Source organism: Melopsittacus undulatus, chromosome 8 (assembly GCF_012275295.1).
Source record: "Melopsittacus undulatus isolate bMelUnd1 chromosome 8, bMelUnd1.mat.Z, whole genome shotgun sequence".
NCBI classification, from domain to species: domain Eukaryota; kingdom Metazoa; phylum Chordata; class Aves; order Psittaciformes; family Psittaculidae; genus Melopsittacus; species Melopsittacus undulatus.
In genome coordinates, this window is record NC_047534.1 from 10,221,401 (window position 1) to 10,242,928 (window position 21,528).

The 21,528-nt window shown below is 40.1% G+C and overlaps 1 protein-coding gene across 1 annotated transcript in view; it reads right to left on the bottom strand.

Annotated features, from left to right (window-relative positions):
• BMERB1 (bMERB domain containing 1) overlaps window positions 1-21,110 on the bottom strand; it is a 49,258-nt gene extending 28,148 nt beyond the window's left edge. The window contains exon 1 of the mRNA XM_034065784.1: window positions 20,909-21,110. Coding sequence (XP_033921675.1) covers window positions 20,909-21,014 — 106 coding nt within the window. The 5' untranslated portion in view covers window positions 21,015-21,110. The remainder of the gene's footprint in view (window positions 1-20,908) is intronic.
• Between the last annotated feature and the right edge of the window lie 418 nt (window positions 21,111-21,528).

Below are 21,528 nucleotides of genomic sequence, written 5' to 3' on the forward strand. Positions count from 1 at the left end.
GCTCTAGCTCTGTCCCAGTGATGAATGACACCTTTAGTGCTTTGAGACATGATTCTGGACAGCTTCACACAGAAGTCTGTTACCTTTTCATGCAAGAAAGGCAAAATGTTTAATATTATTTAAAGGAGGCATGCATCAGTCAATTTTTTTTTAGCATATATTGTTACTAAGCCCTGTTTCTGCTTATGAGCTAAAATTCATAAAGTAAAAGTGGAGACAACACTGAGATAAGTCACAGCCAGTAACAAGATGGAACTATTGTATCTCCTCTACAATCTCCGGGATGATTTTCAACTACAAAAACATTATTACTGTATGCACCAAAAGGTACTGGCATGAAAATAGTTACTATATAGAAATAAAATTATCAAGCTATTACATATAATGAGAAGGACTGAAGAGGTAAACCTGAAGCTACTTATTCACATTTTTGCTTCAATTTAAATGCAGACTGGTGTAGTTAAACTGGGTATTAACTTAATGATCACATTTCACCCAGATTGTACCAGCCAGAAACACCAGCCACCTGTGATGAAAAGCAACAAAAAAATGCCTACTAAGTCAGTGAGTGTAAAAAAAACTTAAAAGAAGACTGAAGTAATACAATGAGAAATGCCTTATTCCTGATGCCAATAGTTTCAGACAAATTGGTAAAGAATGCTGTAAGGAAAAGGTAATTATCAGCAAAAATCCTGCTGCTGTTACTTGATGTGAGGATATTGTTCACTAAAAAGCTCACAGTGCTCTACAACCATTAACTGGTTTAATTCTTATTTGGAGGTTTTATTATCATCATCTTTGTGAGAGACAAAGGCATGGAGAACGTGAGGTGTATCAGCAACACAAAGGGACCCAAACCTATGCTGTAGGAACCCAAACTATGTCATTGTTATTCTGGTGGTATCCATATGTTGAACAGCAATCAGATCTCTAGTACACCAACACCTAAAGCAGTGTGCAGGCAATGTGCAGTCTCAAGGCAGCAAGAGCTGAGTGACGAACTGCTTTGGAGGCACAGCTAGTCTGCGGCAGAGCCAGTACGAGGTCTGCTGGATCAGTGTCTCTTCAGGACATTGTTTATCCTTTCTCTTCTATGTCAGTCTGTTGCTGTTGGCAACTGTCAGTCATTCACCCTTCAAGAATCATCTCAGTCATTTAGCAACAGAAGAGCTCCAGCATAGCTAATGGTAATGGCCCAGCTACTCTGAGTTTTTGGTTTTTTTTTGCATTGATGAGCCATCATAAATGAAACTCTGTTTGTTCAACCCATGACTGCTGAGAGCTCTTCAGAAGATTGTAGTATGAATCAGCTGCATGGTTTCTTTAATGTGGACACCACTCAGGAACAAACCTGGCTGCTCAGCCCCCTCAATTACAGTGCTTCCATTGAAAATTATTTTAAATCACTGTTGTCCTGGATTGGATTTAAACTGAGAAATCTGAGGCCTATTTCCACTCTCTTAAATTGTCCAATTACAAGATAATCCTTGTTAAAATACTCTTAATTGCTAAGTTTTATTCCAAATCTGGGTCAGCACTTTTGGGGCTTTCTGAAGAATTCAGTGAAGTTCTCAATTCTTTTTTCACTGAAATATGTTAAATGGTAATAGAGCATGGTACAGCAAGTGCATTCTTTATGCTGTTCCGTATATCAAAATCAAGACTTTCAAGACCGCTATTAGTTGATGAGCCAAAGCAGAAGCAAGAGGCACAGGTTGGAGATGCATGGAGAACCAGATGGTGCAACTTAAAACCAGCATACTTGTGGAAAATGAAATAGTTGCATAATGCAGAGAAATAAATTGCTATACTACAAAACATTCCAGGTAAAAATGTCCATATGAAAAAAATGAGGTGATTCCTGTAGTTTATTACTAGCTTGACACCTGGAGGCACAAATAATTAGTCTTGTAGCCAGGATTTCTACTATACCTTTTACTGTTGCCTCAAATGTATTCAGAGGCCCAGAGCTGGGTTTGGAGGTTTTCTGTTTGGTTGGTTTTTGTTTTGCTTTTTTTTTTATCTCTTTGATTTAACCCATCTGGAGCAGGATGCAGTGGCCAAGTGGCCAGTAACTAACCTGTGCAGAAAAAAACTACATCTAATTGCTTATTCCTAATCTAGCCTGCTGCAGCATTCTATTACTGTGAATCCTAACAATGATTAAATTTGGCATGTGTGTAGAATGGTATTCAGTGTTTTATGCTGGAATTACAATATAAATATAGCCAATAGCTAAACACAATACAAACAGCTGCAGTGTATTTTGCTGCTGGCTTCCCTAACAGGCAGGTAACATTGTGCAATTTAAAATGCGAAGACTGGCATAAGATTGTATCAGTGTGGAGATAATCTGACTGCCATGGTGATGACAGCCAATTTAGTCAAAGTTGGAACCATCCTGCTGGTTTTATTAGGCCTCAGTAACTAGGTAGTAGGTTATGCTGAGGGAACAAAAGCACACGTACCTGATGAGTTTTAATGCTGGAGTAAAAGTAATCTCTAAAGACAATAGCAGTATGCAGACGCTATTACCAGAAAAAGTGGGTTTTTATTACCACAAAAGAGTAGCAAAAAGTGGTGTTTCTACTATCTTTATATGTGCTTCCACTGTCATCAATAGCACTGAACGGTGGAGATGATACAGCTGAATTTTCCTTGTAGCAGAAAGCCTTTTTCTTCTCCTACTGTGCCAGTTACAGCTTTTCAATCCCTATTAATACTTCCCCATGGGTTGAACAACATATTTATTTTGTAATTACTGGAAGGTAGTGCCATGAAATGCACCTTATGCTGACACAAACTGAGCCCACATCTGTCACAGGTGGTAAGACGTGCTTTGTCCCTGCCAGATGGTGGCCAGAAACTTTCTGACAAAACTGAATCTGCTAGAAAATGCCAGTGAAGTGGCATTCAGAGTAATCAGGAGATAACATCTTGGATTCAGTATGTTTCCTATGAAATATAAAGGAATGCCTCTGTGCAAAGGCTTGGTTTCCTCTCAGTGCATTAGGATCCAGAGCAGCCTTGCAGTTCCGAAAATGCTAAATTCTCCATAAACGCTGGAAGCAGAAGTTTCAGCTATTGTGAAACTCCTAGATGCATCAGAGATAATTTCCTTCCAAGGTATATTAAATCATCTGATTTCATAGATTTGAGATCTATTTAATTTAATATTAAATCATCTGATTTAATAGATTTGAGTTCTATTTAATTTAATATTAAATAATCTTATTTAATAGACTGGAGATCTGTTCAGCCAGCCAGATGTGGTCACAATTAAAATACTGCGATTTATTTTGTTCAGGTCATGAATACTTTTTTTAATTATCACAGATTTATACTCTAGACATATTACAACCTAAGTTTCCACTTCAGAAATGTCTAACACTCTACCATATCACCCATTTTTAAATTAGGTAAGCAGAGGATATAGAAAGCACTGTGTGTGTTTGCCAGCTGCACTTCCAGAATCACTGCCCTGCCTGTTCTATATTTAAGGGTCTCTTAAGATATCTTAAAAAGATTCTTCTAGTTGCCTATTGTGTATGTTAATATCTTCAAGCTTTGACTTTCTACTGTTCATTATTTACCTTTGCAAAAAGCCTGTTGGCAGCCGTCTATTTTTTTCCACTTCAGACTTTCGTACTTTGAGATTTTTTTGAAATATAAATGCCAGATTCACAGCATTGACTATTAACTCTTTCCTCTAACTTTCAAATTACTTTTGGTTTCTATGGTATTGGACTCGAAGTATTGCACACAATGACTCCTTTCATGTCTAATGTAAGAAAATGCCTGTACCTGCCCAGCGCCCAAATGAGATTGATTCTTAGTGGCTTTGCATCTTTCATGCCATACTTCTGTAGATTAAGTAGTACTGCACTGAAGAAAGGCTGGTATAAAAACTGAACCTGAAAGACCTCCTGCTTTGAGTTTTCAAAATCAACTACATATTTTCAAGCACAAATAGACAGGCAGTCAAAGTGATTGCTGATTAAGGATAGTCTTCAGTACTTTGCTAACAAGCAGTTTTACATTAAATGATGGCTCCAACTTTCTAATTTAGGGACTGTTTTCTGCCCTCATTCCCTATTTAAAGATTACATGCCAACACAAGTTCTTAATGGTAAAAGCTACAAAGATCTTGCTTCTCAAAAAAAAGCCTCATTTAAATCGTCTTCTTTGCTGTCCTGTGAAATTTATAAGCAGTAATTATTCTTGGCTTTGTCTTTTGTCAGTTTATGACAGTCACTGTTTCCTAAGTGAGTAATTATGCAACCCTTTAATCTTACACTTCTCCCAGGAAAAAGATCACTTTAGTCTTAAGAAACTGTTCAGCGCATAAAAGACTTAATTTAGGTTGTAATGATATCCTGAAAAAACAGTTAATCTCTCAATAGTTGTTCATCCTTCTCTGACGAGTCTGGAGTTCTTGTAGAAATCTAGTGTGATGTATAGGACTTAATGTGATATTCAGACTTAATGTATCTTAAAATCTATACTGTCAACTTGTATTTGGATGATAAATTCCATGTGTTCTATCTTACACCTTAAGCTTTCAGATTTCAGCATTCTCCTGACTTTTGATGCTGTCAAAACTGTGGTATTCATCTACTTGTGAAGATGGATGTTTTGGTTAGCTAAGAGGAAAGGACTGTTTATGTTAAATGACAAATTAAGTAGAGGTAAAGAATAAGCTTAGACTGGAAACTATCTAAAGCAATAACGTTCTGAAGCAGTCTTTCAAATAAGATATTGGAGGAAAGGAACCAAAATTGTGTTAACCATATGATCCTTAAAGGGCCTGGCCTAATTCTGCAGAGAAAAAAAAACATGCAGATCCTGTGAATAAACTCAGGTATTGTATGATTGTCTACAATGGCAAGAGTGTAATCAGGAAGTAGAAAAGATTAATTTGACCATTATCTGGGGCTTTACTTTTAAAGGCAGGATTTAGGGGTTTTGAGGTGCAGTGTCCTCTGCAGTCAGACACTGCACACACAAACATTCCAGACTCCTTCTCCACGTATGAAGGATCCATCCCATCAAATTAAACTATCACTTCAAGATAGTGCACCATATCTGCTTTCATACTCTTCCATCTGCAACTAAGGGTGTTTGCTTATGCAAGAAACTGACTCAGTACAATAGGACAACTTGCTACCCACTTATCTGTAACTATAATAATTTCTTTCTAGCTATAAATCCATATATGATTTGGTGTTGGTTTACAGCACTATCATTATGATTAACATGTATCTTTTTTCCAACACTAAGAGTTCAACTAGCTTTCTCACTTTTAATATCATGTCTTTGATCTGTGATTCACAATACCCTGGGTAGTCCCCTAATAGTAAATTTTAGGGGAAGAGAGTAGACTCTTCCCCAGTGTAACACCTCTGGCAGGAGTTTAAAAACTAATGCAAAACATATTTACAGATCAGGAAACAGAATTCCAGCTTTCCCAGCAATAAATGCCTAAGGAGCCAGAACTTAATACTGGACTAAATGTTTCTTTAGAAATATGAGATAAATACAAGTTCTGTGAAAGTCTTCCCGTAAACAATGCAATAAAAGCCCTAGGCCTGATTTGGTTGTGCTGTAATATTCAGTCAAAAATACAGATTTTTTTTTTTAGGTGACTGAATTTTGCAGAAAGTGCTTCTTATGTAAATAAATTCAGGGTAAGAAGAAGTATGACCACTATCATAAATTACTCTAATGACATTCACAGATTGAGTCTTGAAAACCCTTAGGGGCTTTGATACTTCAATCATAAGGCTTAACCTCACTACTTTGAAGTTGATTCCAAGGCTCTGTCTAGCCAATTTGCATGCCCCAGCCAATTTCCATTACAGCTGATGATAACAAAGTTGCACAGATCTCTTCAACCTATTAGAGGGCAAATGCATAAAAATGAGGGGAAACTGAATCATGAAAACAGCAAAGGGAGTTTGGAATTAATGTCTTTTTATAAAATAATTTTTATACTCAAGTGCCATTGAATTAAGAAACCCCAGACAGTATATGTGGATTCACATGTGATTCTGCATACAGCTGAAATTGAATCCTTTTTGTTTGTTTGTTTTTAATTTTTATTTTCTCTTTATGGTGCCTGTAATAAGGTCACTACAGCTCATGCCTTCATATGGAAGCTGGTCTGCAAGTGACTGCTCAGTAGCCAGCTTACAATCATCTCAGTTCCTACCACACATCAGACATAAAAGCCTAGGAGCACAGAGTGGCTTTACTGGTGTCTCGGATACACTGAGTAGGAAAAGGACTTGCTCGCAGAGAAATTTTTCAGAGCAATTACAGCACACTGGAAGGGCAAGATGATTGGTGTGACCATTTCACACATCAGTTTCCATCATCCCCAGTGCCTGAACTGAGCCACAAACACTCTTCAAGACTAGTACAGTCCATCTGCAAAATAGCCTCTGGTATCTCATCCAGCCATTTCTGTAGTGTATAAAGAAGGATTAAGTGGTTTTGAGTGGGTTTTAAGTAAGAGCTGTCCATATAATTAGGTCTGCAGAGAATTATGATAGACTTAACAAAGTACCATAATTGAATTGTGCAAGAATGTTTTCCAGGCTTCCTACTGTTATTTCTAATTTTAAATAAACTCTAGTTTGGGTATCAGTACCACATTCCTTGTTGCCAGATGCTCTGACAACAGGATTTTTCACACATTTGGCTAGTGGCTTTAGGTGAGGTGTGAAAGCAATTTCTCCTAGACCACATTACATGTCAGTCTGAAACTAAGCAGCATAATTTGTCTCGCTGTAACTGAAATAACATAGTGGCAGTTTTCCACCTCTTTCTAGATGTACCACCATGGATTTCAGATCATTGATTCTCCTACTAACCTAATCTGACAGAAGGGTGCCCTCTATTTCCCAGTGTATTTAAAACCAAAACATTCTTCTAATACACTGTTCTTCTGGTGTCTCTCTCTTCTCTCTCTCCCTACGCACACATATACAAACAACTCTCTGTAGATGAAACAAGTTAGTCGATCTTGCATGATACTGTTTTAGCCCTCAAGTATGTTACTACCTGCAGAGCACCCAGTGATTTAGCTCATTTGTCAGTGAATAACAAGTGATTACTGCTGTCCAGCCTGCCTCGGCCTGACCTGGATTTTGTGAGGAATGGCAAGCAGCTTTGGTGCAAAGTTGTTTTTGTCTGAGCTTGAGAACAGGGGCACCAGCTAAGGGGCTCTGCATCCAGCTGTGCTCTCTGCTTCCACCTGGCTCAGGAGAAGGTGTGTAGTAAACAGCTGTACACATTTTATGTATCTACATACATATAATGCTCCATCCCTGGTGGTGTTCAAGGCCAGGCTGGACAGAGCCTTAGGTGACATGATATAGTGAGGTGTCCCTGTCCATGGCAGGGGGGTTGGAACTAGATGATTTTAAGGTCCTTTCCAAACTTAACTATTCTATGATTCTGTGATTCTGTATTTCCATTTCTACTTGCACCTGCCAAGAGGGACAAAGTAATGGCTGTGCCAGTTCCTCACCCCTCCCCATCTGCCTGTTTTAGGGAAGATACAGGCCCTTAACTGCTGTGCTGTATTCATGGGCAGCTTTGGGATGGAAAGGGAGATGCTTACTTTCTTGAACAAACAGCTTTTTCTTATCACAGCCTAAGAGATTATTTTCTTAATTATATACCCAGCCTGGAAATGTGTCCCATTTAAAATGCTGCCCAGATAAATTCTCAGTACCAAGGTAATATGTGACTTCATCCCCTCACAGCAGGAAACAGAAGGGAAATCTCATTGTTCACCAAAAATCAGTGTGTGTTACAAATACTCAGTACAAAGTTGGACACCTCTATATGAGAAGCTTTCTAAAGAGGGACATCTTAGAAAAGCTGATAGGGTTTTTTTTAAATCAGAATCTGATTTCATTACATCTCCACATCACAAAGCTTGAGGCCTAGATCTTTGACATATGCTGAACATAAACATCTCTGGGAATTAGCCACCACAAAACCAACAGCCCAGACTCATGTGTTTCTTAAGTGAAAATTCACTGTATGAATTAAACATAAGCTCAAAAAGAGCCAGAAACAGATTTCACATTCAGTAAAATATTGGGATGCCACCAGCATGAAATCTGTTGTTTTTAAAAATGAATTAAGCTAAATTGCTTCCTTTTTTTTCTTCCTCTTTCTCCCTCAGGTAATCTTTCCTATTCAATTCTTTGGCTCTACAATAAGATTTTCCTATTTCATTAGCTGTTTATATCTCCCCTGTTGTTACATGAAAACTTCTTCCAACCAGCAGAGAAAATAATACTGATTCTATTCAGGAAGTCTTATCAGATAGACTGAATAGATAAAACCCACTCACAATAACCTGTTTCAGATCAGTGTGCATATATGTTGCTATTAGCATACTAGTAATAGACCTTACAGAAGTGTGATTTAAGTGAATTCTACAGGATTAAGTAATGAATTTACCTTTTGTTTGCAATTTTAGGTTCTGTTTACAATTTTTTATTTTTAATGGGAATTTATTGGGAGGATGGGAAAGATCTTTTTAATTATTTCCTTGAAGTCTCTATGCAAAGTTAATCACCTCCTGGATTAAAGAAGCCTTTGCTGATGAGTCTCATTTTTACCAACCTTTTTTCTGAATGATCTCTGACCTAATTTTTGTTGGTACAGACTGGGGTATAAACTAATACTCAAGTATTGCCATAAACAGTTTATGCTATTTTATTTGCATCTGTTTGCACAATTTTCAGCTCATCTGCAATACTGGTTCATTTAGAAATATAAACATCTGAAAACAATTGTCTTCAGTGCTGCCTGTTTCTTTCTTTGACGCACCAGCAAACATCCATCTTATCCTAACCAACACCTGGCAATGACCTGGGTTTGCCCACATAATTGTCATTGCTATTCAGTCTTCTTGGATAGCACAGAAAACTCTCTCTACTGTTTGCAGCAGAGCACTTTCCATCAAACCTAGTAACTCATGAGAATTCTGACTGTTCTAGTAGATACAAAACAGTTTCTAGGTGGGATATTTTGCCTTTCTACCATAGAATAAGAAAGCCTGGGGAAATTATTAAAAGGCTATTCTATGAGGAGTTCTGTGTCCTGCTTCTTGTGTATTTTACTCCTGTGAAGGGCAATGAATGGCTTATAAACAAATTATTTGACTTCTAAGAAATGTATTTTCTCCTTTGTGCAGAGTGAATGAAAACACACTACAAGGACAATGTTTTCTTTTATGTAAATACCCATATATGTGGAGACAGTTTTTAATTGCTTGCAACAGAGTGGTACCACACCTTCCCAGCAGGAAAACAGTTACGTTAGATTTACTCTGTTGTGACTAGCCACGTAATTTGAAAACGATGAAACTAAGTGCTATGAGTTTATTTGCTGTGAGAAATTATTACAAAGTTATTTTATATCCAGACTATTCTACATAAAAGGTAAACACAATAAAAATTCTTAACAATTACTGAGGAAAACCTTGCGTCACCAATTATGAAATCACTGCAACAAAATAAAAATAGGAAGATGCTTGAAAAAATGCTTTCTCCAGCTAAGACTCCTGTTGGAAGAGCTCTCATGCATGCTCTTTATTTCTGATAAGGAGTTAGCCTGAAGTTTCAGCACCCCTGTAATATACTTCTGCTGAACAGACATAACTTGGACTACACAAGCTCAGAGTGCTTTACATGCATTCAGTATTGCCTGTCCAGTCCTCAAAACACTGCAGTTTTCCATACACAAACCCCAGAGTAGGAGTGCTGTGGTTTGAGTTGTAATTGTGTTCTCTTTTCATTTGAATGAACATACTTAGGAGATGAGGGAGGGAGGAGCTGCAATAAAGAGAGGAGGAATTGAGGAGAGTAGATAAATCAAGCTCAGTCATTCATTCTAGCACACCATGTCTGTAGTAACAAAGACAATAATTAATGTAGTGGAAAATGTTGCTGTAGCAAGTACAAGAGCTCTAGCATCCATCTTGATCAGAACCCCCTGGTAGTGTATGGAGATAATTTCATAAAATGTAGTAAAGCCTTGAAATAGGCCTTAATATTCCTCTCTTGCCCTGATTATCATCCTAGTACCACTGTCACATCTCTGCTGAATACTTTGCTCATTTGATAAATACAGAAATAAAAAGGACCATGCTTATTGCTGACTGCCTCCAGGCACCTCAGTGCTTCTTCTCACACTACAAGCACCAGTCAGTCCCTTTGTCCTCTCTCTAGCGTCCTCCAGCCAAACTGTATTAGTTATCTATTTCTAGAGGCGTGATTTGTGAGAGCAGAGGATATTTTTCTAATATCTCTCTGATTATCTTAAAGCTAGTGCAAAAGAGACATGAATTACTACTATGTTAAGTGTGTAGCTCTTGGTATCTGTTCTTTAATGCCTTCACACCAAGTGGGTGGGGGGAGTGCAGAACAAAGAGACACCTGCGAGAGATGAAAACCTGGTTTACATTCAAATAAATAATGATGCTGATGATGTACTTACCGTTGGTTTTGCATATTCCTTTTTACCTTTTCCCATCATGTTCTGAATTGAAAATACAGCCCTGTGCACTTTAAGGCAGCCTGTCCTTCAGAGAATAAGTATAATATGCAGATGTAAGCAGCCTGGTGAGAAAATTTGCACAATGTTATGATCTGACAGCTGTTCCTATGAGAAGATGGATCCAAAAGGAGACAAAAAATGAGGGAAAATTGCCTTCAACGTCTGACCCAAAAGCCTTTATTATGAGTTTCAGTCAGTGGCACTGGGTTACACCTTTATCTGCAAGAAGCTATTGTAGTCTGGCTCAGGAAAACTGCCAGGAGTCAGGAAAACTCAGGAAGGGGTTTCCATCCCCAGCCCTGCCAGAGCCCTGCATGAGATTCAGCGCTGTCAGAAGGCTGTAAATAGAAACTGGTACAGCTACTGTGGAACCTTTCCTAGTGCAGAGCTTCCATTGAAGCCAATGCATATTCCCAGCTGGAGCAATGCTGGGTTTAAGCCACTCTCCAAGGAAAGCAATTCATGCTTCATCAATTCACCTTATGTGATAAGAATTAAAAAGCAACGTTAAGAAACACACATTACTTGTTCATTTATTTATGTCATTTTGCTCAGAGGCCAAAGGAAACACCCTGTGGCTTTCCATTTTATTCCTCACTAGAGTCATATTCCAATGCTGTAATACTAACACAGTGTCAGCATTTAAGTTTCAAATGCTGTAACAGTGCCAGCTACAGCTAATGCTCAGGTTTTTAAAGCTTATTTAGCTTGGTATTTTATAAAGACTTTTCCTACTTCCATTATTTTTTTTTGTTTCAGAAAGAAAAAAGTAAACAAAAAATTCAGACTCAAAAAGTTTTGCAAAACCTCTTTAGGAATATGTGGTTTTATGGTTTTTCCTATGAGCATCAACTGATAAAGAGCAGCATGTGCTGCAAGTGAAATAACAGTAAAGTGGCCACTGACATTTCTAAATTTCATACCTTTACAATATTCTCCTTCGAAATGATCCAGTCACATACCAGGAAGCTTGTTTGTCTTCCTTCCCTCCTGCTGAATGTGATTCTCTAATAACAATGTTCTACCAGTGCCCTAAACCACTTCCCAGCAGCTGCTAGGTAATTTTAGGCAACTTTAAAACCAGTGGATAAATATGAGTCCAATCCAGTAAAGGCCAAAGTGATACTGGTATGGAGAATTGCTTCAGATAGTACAGAAATTTGTTCATTCAACAGGTTCCCACTACAGAAAGTAATTAAATATTAAGAAGATGCTCTTCAGAAGCCAAGAAAAAAGGCGTTTCACATTTCATAGGAGAAAAGACTAGTAATTTCCATGGAGGATGAATGATGCTATTCCTATGTACACAAAATGTACAGTCTGACAGCAAAGTGGAAGGCCAGGCAGCAGAGCATCATACTGGGATCTTGTCCTCCAATGTGTGAGGCATCCAGTGCTGCCAGGGAGCCACAGGCAAAAGCTGTGCCCTTCCTTAGAAGATGAAATTGCCAGAGCCCATTGAGCCAAAACCAGCTAGTTTTTTTTGCAGTGTATGCTCAGGTGAAACAGCACCAGGCTCCATCTCTTCAACTCACACAAAATGATGATGACAGTTGTCAAAAAAAGCACTTGCCTTTCATCTGTGAATGTGGAGTCATTCTCTAGCAACCTCTGTTTTCACCAAGGTAACTGCTTTTGCATTCTTTTCCTTAAATAGGCTAATACCTTCTTTTCACAACTGGCATTAGGCTGAACTGACTGCCTCCCTAGAGGTCTCAGAGGCAAGACAATGAAGCCAGTACAGCAGTCTTGATCTATACCCAGGACAAATGGCTAGCTGGCTGTCCCCTCCTCTTTGAATGAGACACTTTATAATGACAGGATGTTTTACACCAGAGACAAACAGATCTTGGTTTTACTGGCTTTCAAAACTCCATGGCTGTACCCTTCACTATCACATCCCACATATTCTGTGCTACAGCCAAGTATCAGCCTGAAGGAAAATGTCTAAAGTCTGCCAAACTGCAGTAATTTCAGTCCCCTCCCAGGCACAGTGCCCAGAGGAAGTTGTAAGAGAATCCATGGTAGAAGATGAGACGAGAGAAACTACAGATTGGATAAGTATAGCGGGGGCACAAAAACATAAGTACATTTCTGTGACTTCCTCTTCTCTTGTGAAACAGGATAGTTTGAGAACAGCCACTCACCACAGAGGCTCCAGTGTATTAGCTAATGATTCACTGCTCAGACACAACGAGATGGAAATGGCATTGCCAGTACCAGTGCAAACGGCTCTTCAGGGGGTAAATGCTTGTTGCTGTTTGCCAAGGCTCTGCAGGACGTACCCAATGAGAAGTGAGGGCACACATACCAAACTCACTGGGCAGCCTGACACAGATCCCCAGGAGAGTCCTCATGGAATTGACACAGCCTCCCAGAAGAGTCCTCGTGGAATTGACACAGCACCCAAATTCCCTCCTTTTTTGTTTTTGGAGTTGTTTTCTCCAAGAGAGGAGCAAAACCATTAAACCACTTTATAATGAGAATCTTTTGTTCCAGTTTTATCTGTATATAAAAAGCAAATGTGTCTGTCCAAAACCTCTTAAATCCCTAATCAATAAAGGTTTGGGTGGAGGGAGGGCAATAAAAAGATCTTTAAACACTGCTGATATTCTTACAATAACAAATTACCTCTTGCAATTTAGTAGTGTTTGCAATGATTAGGCATTTGCAGTGAGCAGCTTCTCACTGAAAATCATTCATCCTCATTTAATGACAAATTCTCTTTGAATTATTTTCTCAAATATTTTGCCCTTTATGAACTGACACAATGTTGATTCATGTTTCTCTGCTGATCCTGAAGGGCAACTAAGATAATTATGCAAGAATACTCCTCCTGATTTCTCATAGTTTACCCTCCAAGCAGATATTTTTCACCTCTGAATTCTGAATGCATTTATACTATGCCTTTTATGTAGCTAGACAGAAGAACATGTTTCATGGAAATAAATTAGCATATGATTCTATGATTACTTATTCAGTCTCTGGGACTGTTTTACTAAGTAAGGCTTCTATGAAAATAGAACATACTCAGCTACAAAGGAAAAGCACTTTGGGATTTAGGATTACAGAGTGCTGAGTTCTAACCTTTCTTGTGCTCAGTAACTACATGAAAACTTTATAAACTTCAATCACAATACACAGTATTTTGCAGCACATGCCCAATCCTGAATGTATGTTTTTAATCCTGTTTTATAATGCACCCAACACACACCTGATACAGACACACACACATTCTCACAAGCAGTTACTGTGATTAAAATACGCTGTGCAACTAAGGGATCAATTATCAAACAAAGTCAAAGAAATTACACAGACTGAGCCCATAATCACATAGGCTAACAGCAGCAGATATGATGTGTGTAGCTCAGTGTCCTACTTTACACGTTTAATGCATTTCTTCTGTAAAATATCTTTAAAGAAAATAGGAAAATTCATGAGCAACAGTCACAAATATGACACTTTAGCCTCAGCTGTAACTTTTCCAGCAATTATCAGTTAGCACTGGTTTAAATGTAGACACTGCATTACACATTAAGTGTTTATTTCATGCCTAGCACACAAAGCTGGGCACAAAGATTTTGGAAGTCATTAACCCTCTGATTTACAAGTATCTTAGCCAAGAAAAATGTCTGTGCTGACATATGCAAGTAGATGTGCAGCAGTAAGATCCTGATCCATAATAACCATGTTTTTTGTAAGACAGCTCCTACTCAGAATTTGCCAGACTTCTGCTACACTCAGCCCCTCTGGCTTTGATTAGATTTGGGTGGGCTTGGTGGTAGTTTTTCTCATTTGCCTTTGTTTTGTAGCACAGGTTGGACTGTGTAGGATATGAAGTCAGCAGATAATTATGTTCAGAACCATGGGACAAGTTAGGGAGTAAGTTAGCTGCACTTTTTGTTGAGAAACTGTGAACACATAGGCCACAGCTAGAGAAGAAAGTGAAGGGCAAAAAATCATCAAATGTAACAGGGAGACTATGGGGCAAGGGTAGCCCATTAACTGATTTTATTTTTGTCACCAGATAGAAAAGTGTATTTCTATGGGGATATGTGCTACAGAATTGGACTTGGGAGACCAACAGGAAGTAGCACCTGAAGATGCTACGCTAAGGGTCACAATTCCTCCTGTTGTTGACAAGTATTTCAGCAGGAGTGCACTTTGAGGCACTAAAGTCTTTTCAGTTCTCCCTTTTCCTTCTTCCTTTGTCTCAGCACCTGCCTGGAGCACCCAGCAGTGAGAGGAAGAATTAAAAAAATGAGATAATACATAGCTAGTATAAACTGGATTAGTCTCACTCTACATCACTCTCCTGGCTGTTTGTGAAGTAAACCAAAGTGAAGATACACCCTTCCTCTGTGAGTTACAGGTGATGCAGGAATGACCAGGTGGAGATTATTAAGTGATAGGTTCTGTATTTAAGACACATTTTGCAGGAGAAAGATGAGGATGTAGTATATGTAAAAGCACATAAGCAATAAAAATGCAGATAAGTTGCATGTATCATGCTGGCCAAAATTGCCAGTGACTTACAGAAACACTAAGCTGCATTTTAGACCCCTCGGACTACCATTGAAACAGGTGAGTTTTACAACTGTTTTGTAGAATCCTCTCTAGAAATCCTTTCTGGTTTTTAATGTGGAAGTTCTGTCTTGGTTTCACAGATCAGACACAGGCCGCTTTTCTTCTTGAACTGCAATATAAATATATTAACATTAGTAACTATGAACAAGAAAAAAATCCAGAACGGGCACAATCCTCTGAATCAGTTACCTTCATTGATCACAGTGTTTTGCCAAATACTTTTTTTAAAGGTGTGAGATTCACTACTAGTGTTTTATTGTCATATCCGAATTTCTTGGTCACTCACTCTTCAACAATTTTACAGGTTTTTATTTTAATGGAGACATGGAAAAATATTAATTACATTCTCTGTTGAAGCCAGTCTTCAGACTTTCATAAAACCAGCAGACTTGCTGCTTCTAGAAAAAGAACTGAAATTGTGTATATCCTTCAGTTAGCTTCTTTCCCACATATTTTAATAAATGTTCTGAATAAGCCGTATCTGTTTTGTCTGTTTGATTGCCTGAAATAGATACAATGGACCATTTAGGGGAATTTTAGATTGGATATAAGGAAGAAATTCTTTACTGTTAGGGTGGTGAGGCACTGGAAAGGGTTGCCCAGGGAAGCTGTGAATGCTCCATCCCTGGCAGTGTTCAAGGCCAGGTTGGACAGAGCCTTGGGTGGCATGGTTTAGTGTGAGGTGTTCCTGTCCATGGCAGGGGGGTTGGAATTAGATGATCTTAAGGTCCTTTCCAACCCTAACTATTCTATGATCCTATGATTGATAGTAACACAAAGACGTCACTCTGGAGGAACAGCAGTGGTAGTTGGGCTATATATATTATATAAATTGGGGGGGGGGGGGGTTGTGGCAGGCGGTTTCTTTCGTAAATCAGAGTGGAGACATGATGAGACTGGGGGACAGTATCACGACAGCACAATAGGCAGGGTCATACTGCATTCCTGACTGACTGGAGAGGTGTTACACAAAGCACTGAAGTGGGTTTGTGGATGTTTATGCAATATGCAGGGTATTATGGAAGAAGGTGTGTGTTTGAATATTTAACTACCAGATAATAGAAACAGCTACAACTGATGCAGGTCTGGTTTTAACTGTGGGTGGTGTGGAGTAAACTTCAGTCCCCTGTGAGTCCCAACTCTTCCCTCATACTGACAACTCCTGAATTCCCAGCACTGCTTTGTAGATTCTGACCTGACAGCCCTGAGCACCACTGCAACTTTCTAATCACTTTTCCTTCCCTATCTTGTGAGACAACACAAATCACTTTTCACTCTCATGAACCAATACAGGAGAGAGAAAAATGAGGACACCCACCAAGTACCAGGGCTGGGTCCACCTTTGTTAGAGTCTAAGTAAGTTTGCTTTTCTACAGTACTTGGGACTGATCCAGCACGAATAACACAGCAGTGTACTGCTGTCTTAGAGGAACCAACATACTGCCTATACTAGATACATAGAGAGCTATTAAATCTCCAAATTTTAGGAAGCTGACACAAAATTCAAGAATAAATTGACATTTACCTACTTTATGATTAACACATATAGGCTGTGATTAATACAAACCCATCCTAACTACTGAATGGTGACTGGAATGACAGGTCTCACAGGACACACTGTGCGGGCTTTGCTGTGCAAGACAGATGTGTTTCTCTGTTGCTACTTGACTTTTTAATATTGCAACAGAAATTTTTCAAATTATAAAATGTTACCAAGCAACAATAAAACATCATGAGCTAGATCCCCTTCTAAGATGTAGCTATTCTGTTCTGCCAATGAAATCAGGTCTTAAAGGTGACACAAGCAGTTGCCAGTAGATTAGATAAAGCAAGTAGCCGTAATCAGGGTATAAATGCCTTTTATTTATTCTTCCTTCACCAGAGAGAAAAGATGACTTGGCTACAGGACTATTAGCTATGTTATTGCAATCTGTGGTAATTTTTTTTTTACCTTTTCAAGTTTCTGCAAGCTGCAAGACCATCTCTGTGCATAACAGTACTTCTAAAACAAACCAGTCTTGAAACAGAAATGTTTCAGATAGATAGAAACCAGCCACCTTCCCCTGCTGCCAAGAAATGCAACCACAAAATACTAAATAGTACATATTTTCAGTGTTTGATCCACTCTCAGCACTCAGCAGTGGAGCGTATGAATATATACAAGAGTCTCCTTCTGGCTAACAGTCTTTGAATGGTTTTTGAGCCAGAGTGTGGTGAAATAAGCTTTCACATATGTCAGCCAAGGATCTCTGTGAACCTGGGAACAGTAATATCCTTCTGCTATTGGAACAAGGCAAAGCAATTTCAGAACTAGATAACATCACCACACGGGTGCTGTTCTGGAGTGCACTGCCATCTCCCAGTACCCTGCCTGGACATAATCTATGACAGTCACAGCATGAAGGGAGAGCAAGTAAAGCTGGCTATGAAGGCTTCATGCCATTACTGAGTCTCATGTTGGGAATCTCCAGTCCCCACTTCAGTGCTGGCCTGTTACAGGGCCCAATTCCTTTAATCCCCTTTCTACTCAAAACCAGTTAAAAAGGTGGACCTCTGCGATACAGGAGTGTGGCAGTTTACCTCCAATGCCAAGTTACCATTTGAATGAACACAATAAGCAAATTTCATGGTGCACTAAATTGCATCAATATATAACCTTTGCATGTTTTTGACATTTCTGCTTCCTTATACTGACTAAGCTGGGGCATTCATCAGGAATTTTGCATTTTCCAGACCTCATACAACTGAAAGAGGAAGAAAAAGATCAGCAGAAAAATATTCAAGAAGTGCAATGTTCAAAAAGATGTTGAAAAACTGCTTGCTTTCTTTGTGGCTATTTCCCTGGTGTGGCACACAGTTATTTAATCAGGGCATTATGAGTCCCTGCTGATGGCAAGACAGATGATTCTAAATGAAGCTGTGCTCTTAGTAATGAGGACTGACCAAAATGCTCTACTGCTCTGTTTCTAAGCAGACTCCCCAAGACTACATTGTAAAAATAATTTACTGAGAAGGCTGTAATCACATTGTTGTTGTTATACAACCCTGATAATTTATAAACGTAACTTTGTTTACATGTGTGCACTAAAAATGCACAAGTCGCTCTGTACCTTATTTTTAAGGTTTTTTTGGCCCTTGGAAATTCCTTCCTGTATGTGAAGAGACAGTCTTCAGTATCTCCTTAAAGAGACACCTTTAACCAATCTGCTTTTTATTTTTTTGCATGTAAACCCACTGGAGATTATTATACCCTCAGGTTGTGGAGCATCAGACCCTCAGCTACTGTGAACCAACTTAACCTCATTGATAATCTGCCTTAAAGAAGCCAGTGTAGAACAGAAATACGCATGATGTTTGTGAGTTACGTGAAGTAACTCATCTTTGGTTATAACCAATACCCAGCAGTGCTTTCTATACCATAGATAAAAAAGTTAGCACAGAGCTCCCTTCCATTTAACAGGTTACACAGAAACTATGTAACTTCTGTGACATTCTTTCTGTAATGGACATAATCAGGATATACATTCTCTTGTGGTATGGCTACACCCACATCAGAAAGCACTGACTAGGAAATGGCACTCCATCATGCAGAGTGTTGTACAGATACACAAGTTCTACCTCCAAACAGATCCTGATTTAAGACACAATCATCAGAGTAAAAAAAGGCAAACTCATATGTGGTGAGAGGCTTCTCCTTTTGTTAATGCTATTACTTACCACTTCACATTTAAAACAAATATGCAAATACCAAAGGGTAACTGTTGACATTACCAAAAAAAGGGGATGACACTTTTTCAGCTTCTTCCCAGACCTTCTGGAGACCACTGGCATCATTCCATTTAGGACCATTTAGGACCTATGCTGTAAGGGATCACTAAATAGTAAAGTCTGCAAAAGTGTGACCAGAAGTCAGCATAAATATTAAAATAGGAAAAATATGCAGGGGTCATCTAAAAGCTCCCATAAAGAGCATTTTCCACAGCATTTTAAGAAAATTTAAGGAAGTTGAAGACCATCAGCAAACAAAACATCAAATATTCAAATAGCAAAGTCTTAATACAATAATTTACTACTTTTCACAAAGAAACATTCTCATTAAACTGAATCTCAAAGCTCAGCAGCAGAAACAGGGTGCAGACATCTGCGCACTTGGTTCTAGTCCTACCAACAGCTCATATCTGGTACCTGGTCAAGCTGTGATTTGGGTGGAAGCTCAATGCTGAGTAGGTATTTTTGAGCAGATTGAGTCTCCCACTCTGTCTCTGTGCTGCCCTCTGCCAAGCAGATGTTCTTTTGTTCAAAGCTTGCAAGATGTAGCCCTTCTGTCACCTCCAGCTACAGTTACTATTATTACAAGTGCTGCACTGCACTCTGCTCCTGATCTCTGGAACAAAATCAGACATATTTATGAGAACAAGAAAGCAAATGCTTGTATCTTGCCAGAGAACCTACAGAACTGTTGCATGTGTCTGATTCAACCAATCCAATCAACAGTAAATTCAGCCTTCAATTCCATTTTAGAAAGCGTGGAGTTACTCAGTCCTGAACCTCTGCCAGGCACTGCAACAAAACCAACACTGCAACTGAAGCATCAGAGTGGGAGAGTTACACCAGTGTCATCAGCATGCAGCAGACAATAACACAGGCATGAAAAACTGGAGCCAGAAGTGAAGTATGATTCCAGATACAGTGATATCTGAAACGTCTAAACATAACAAAAGTGCTGGCCAAAACCTGGTACCAGGGTGCTGCAAAGCCACAGGACATCAAAAGGCATCCAGGTGAGGCTTCAGGATGCACATCAAAAGACGGATGGTGAATCAAGAACACCAGCAAGCCTGGCATCAGCCAAGGTAAAGGTGTCACAACAGGTACACATAAAGCTTTTTTTTTTTCCTGTGGCCTAATCAAGCACTTGATGAAACTTGGAAAATATTTTTCTTTATACTAGTAGAGAGCTTTTTGCCATAGTCTACTCAAGCTTTCTTGCCTGAAGGAAAATTAGAAGGGGTTTAGGCTTACTAAAGATAGTTATACCTAACTATATGCCTATAAAAGAATAATAACTGATACTTTGGGGGAGATGAGGTCTCCTGGATAACTGGAATTGGCAGCTATTCATCTTTTTAACTATTCTTTCCATCAGCACTTTGGCAAGGTTATGTCAATTGCTGCTTTCTGGAAAATTATGAATTCAAGAAAGCTCTTCTGCCACAGAGTATTTGTTGAACTCATAAACAGAGTGCAGCCCTGAAGAAGCAAACCAAGTGCTGTCTTCCGTGCCCTATATCTGAAACAACAGGAGAAAATAACGAGGCTGTCATCTGTGCCTTTCAAACGTGAAGCACATTAAAGACTACAGATATTTATGACAAGCCATACATTAAAACCTGCCTAACCTCCCTGTCACCCTGCCTGAGCCACCCGCTCATCGCTTCACTTCGCGGAGCGAACGAGCAACCCGTTCCGCAAGGTGCCCGGAGCTGCACCGGCTCGGCTCCAGCCCTCTGCCTCCCTGTCCCTCGACAGAAAAAAGCCGTTTGGGTCCGACACAGCCCCCTTGGGAAGCACCAGCCTCAGAGGGCAAAATGGTCACCCAAGCCTTCCTCCTCGAGAAGCCCACGGCGGCTTCGCCTTGTTAACAGGAACCGCCAGCGTGCTCTCCTGACGGGGGCCGGAGGATAAAAGCCACCGCTCGGGGCTGCCTCGGCCAGCCGGGCCCGCGCCCCCCACTCACTTCTCCCCAGCGCCTCCGCCTTCCATTCCGTCTCCTCCACTGCTCCGTAGCGCCTCATCGGTCTCTCGGCCTCCGCGCTGGCCGAGATGGACCTCTTCAGCTCCATGGCCGGGCCGGGCGAGCGCGGGGCTGCGCAATTCACTTCATTCCAGCGCGCCCACGAGCCGACTAGCCGCGGAGGCGACTCGCGGCTGACCGCTCCTCTGCGCGGAACGGGAGACCACGGGCGGAGGGAGGGAGGAGCGGGAGAGAAGGGGCGCTGCGCACATGCTCAGTGAGGGGCTGGGGCGGGGGAAGCGGGGAAACAATGCGAGCTGTAAGCCCCCGTGGGAGGCTGGTACTTACTGCACACAACCCCCGCCCGACGAGGGTTCCGAGCGGATCCGTTCTGTCCCTCCCGCTCGGGTGGGTAGGCAGGCTGACTTGTGCAGCTGTGCTGCCATGCAGCTCGGAGTCCATGGTTAGCTGGTTTTGTCTGCTGATCCCTGCACCTGCCGTACGCATTCCCATCACATAGCGGAAGCGACTCGGGCAAGCGGGATTTAGTAACTGCACTCGCTGCCAGGGCACAGGAGGACTGTTCTTGTGGCCAGTGCAGCTCTGAGCACAGCTGCTGGCTT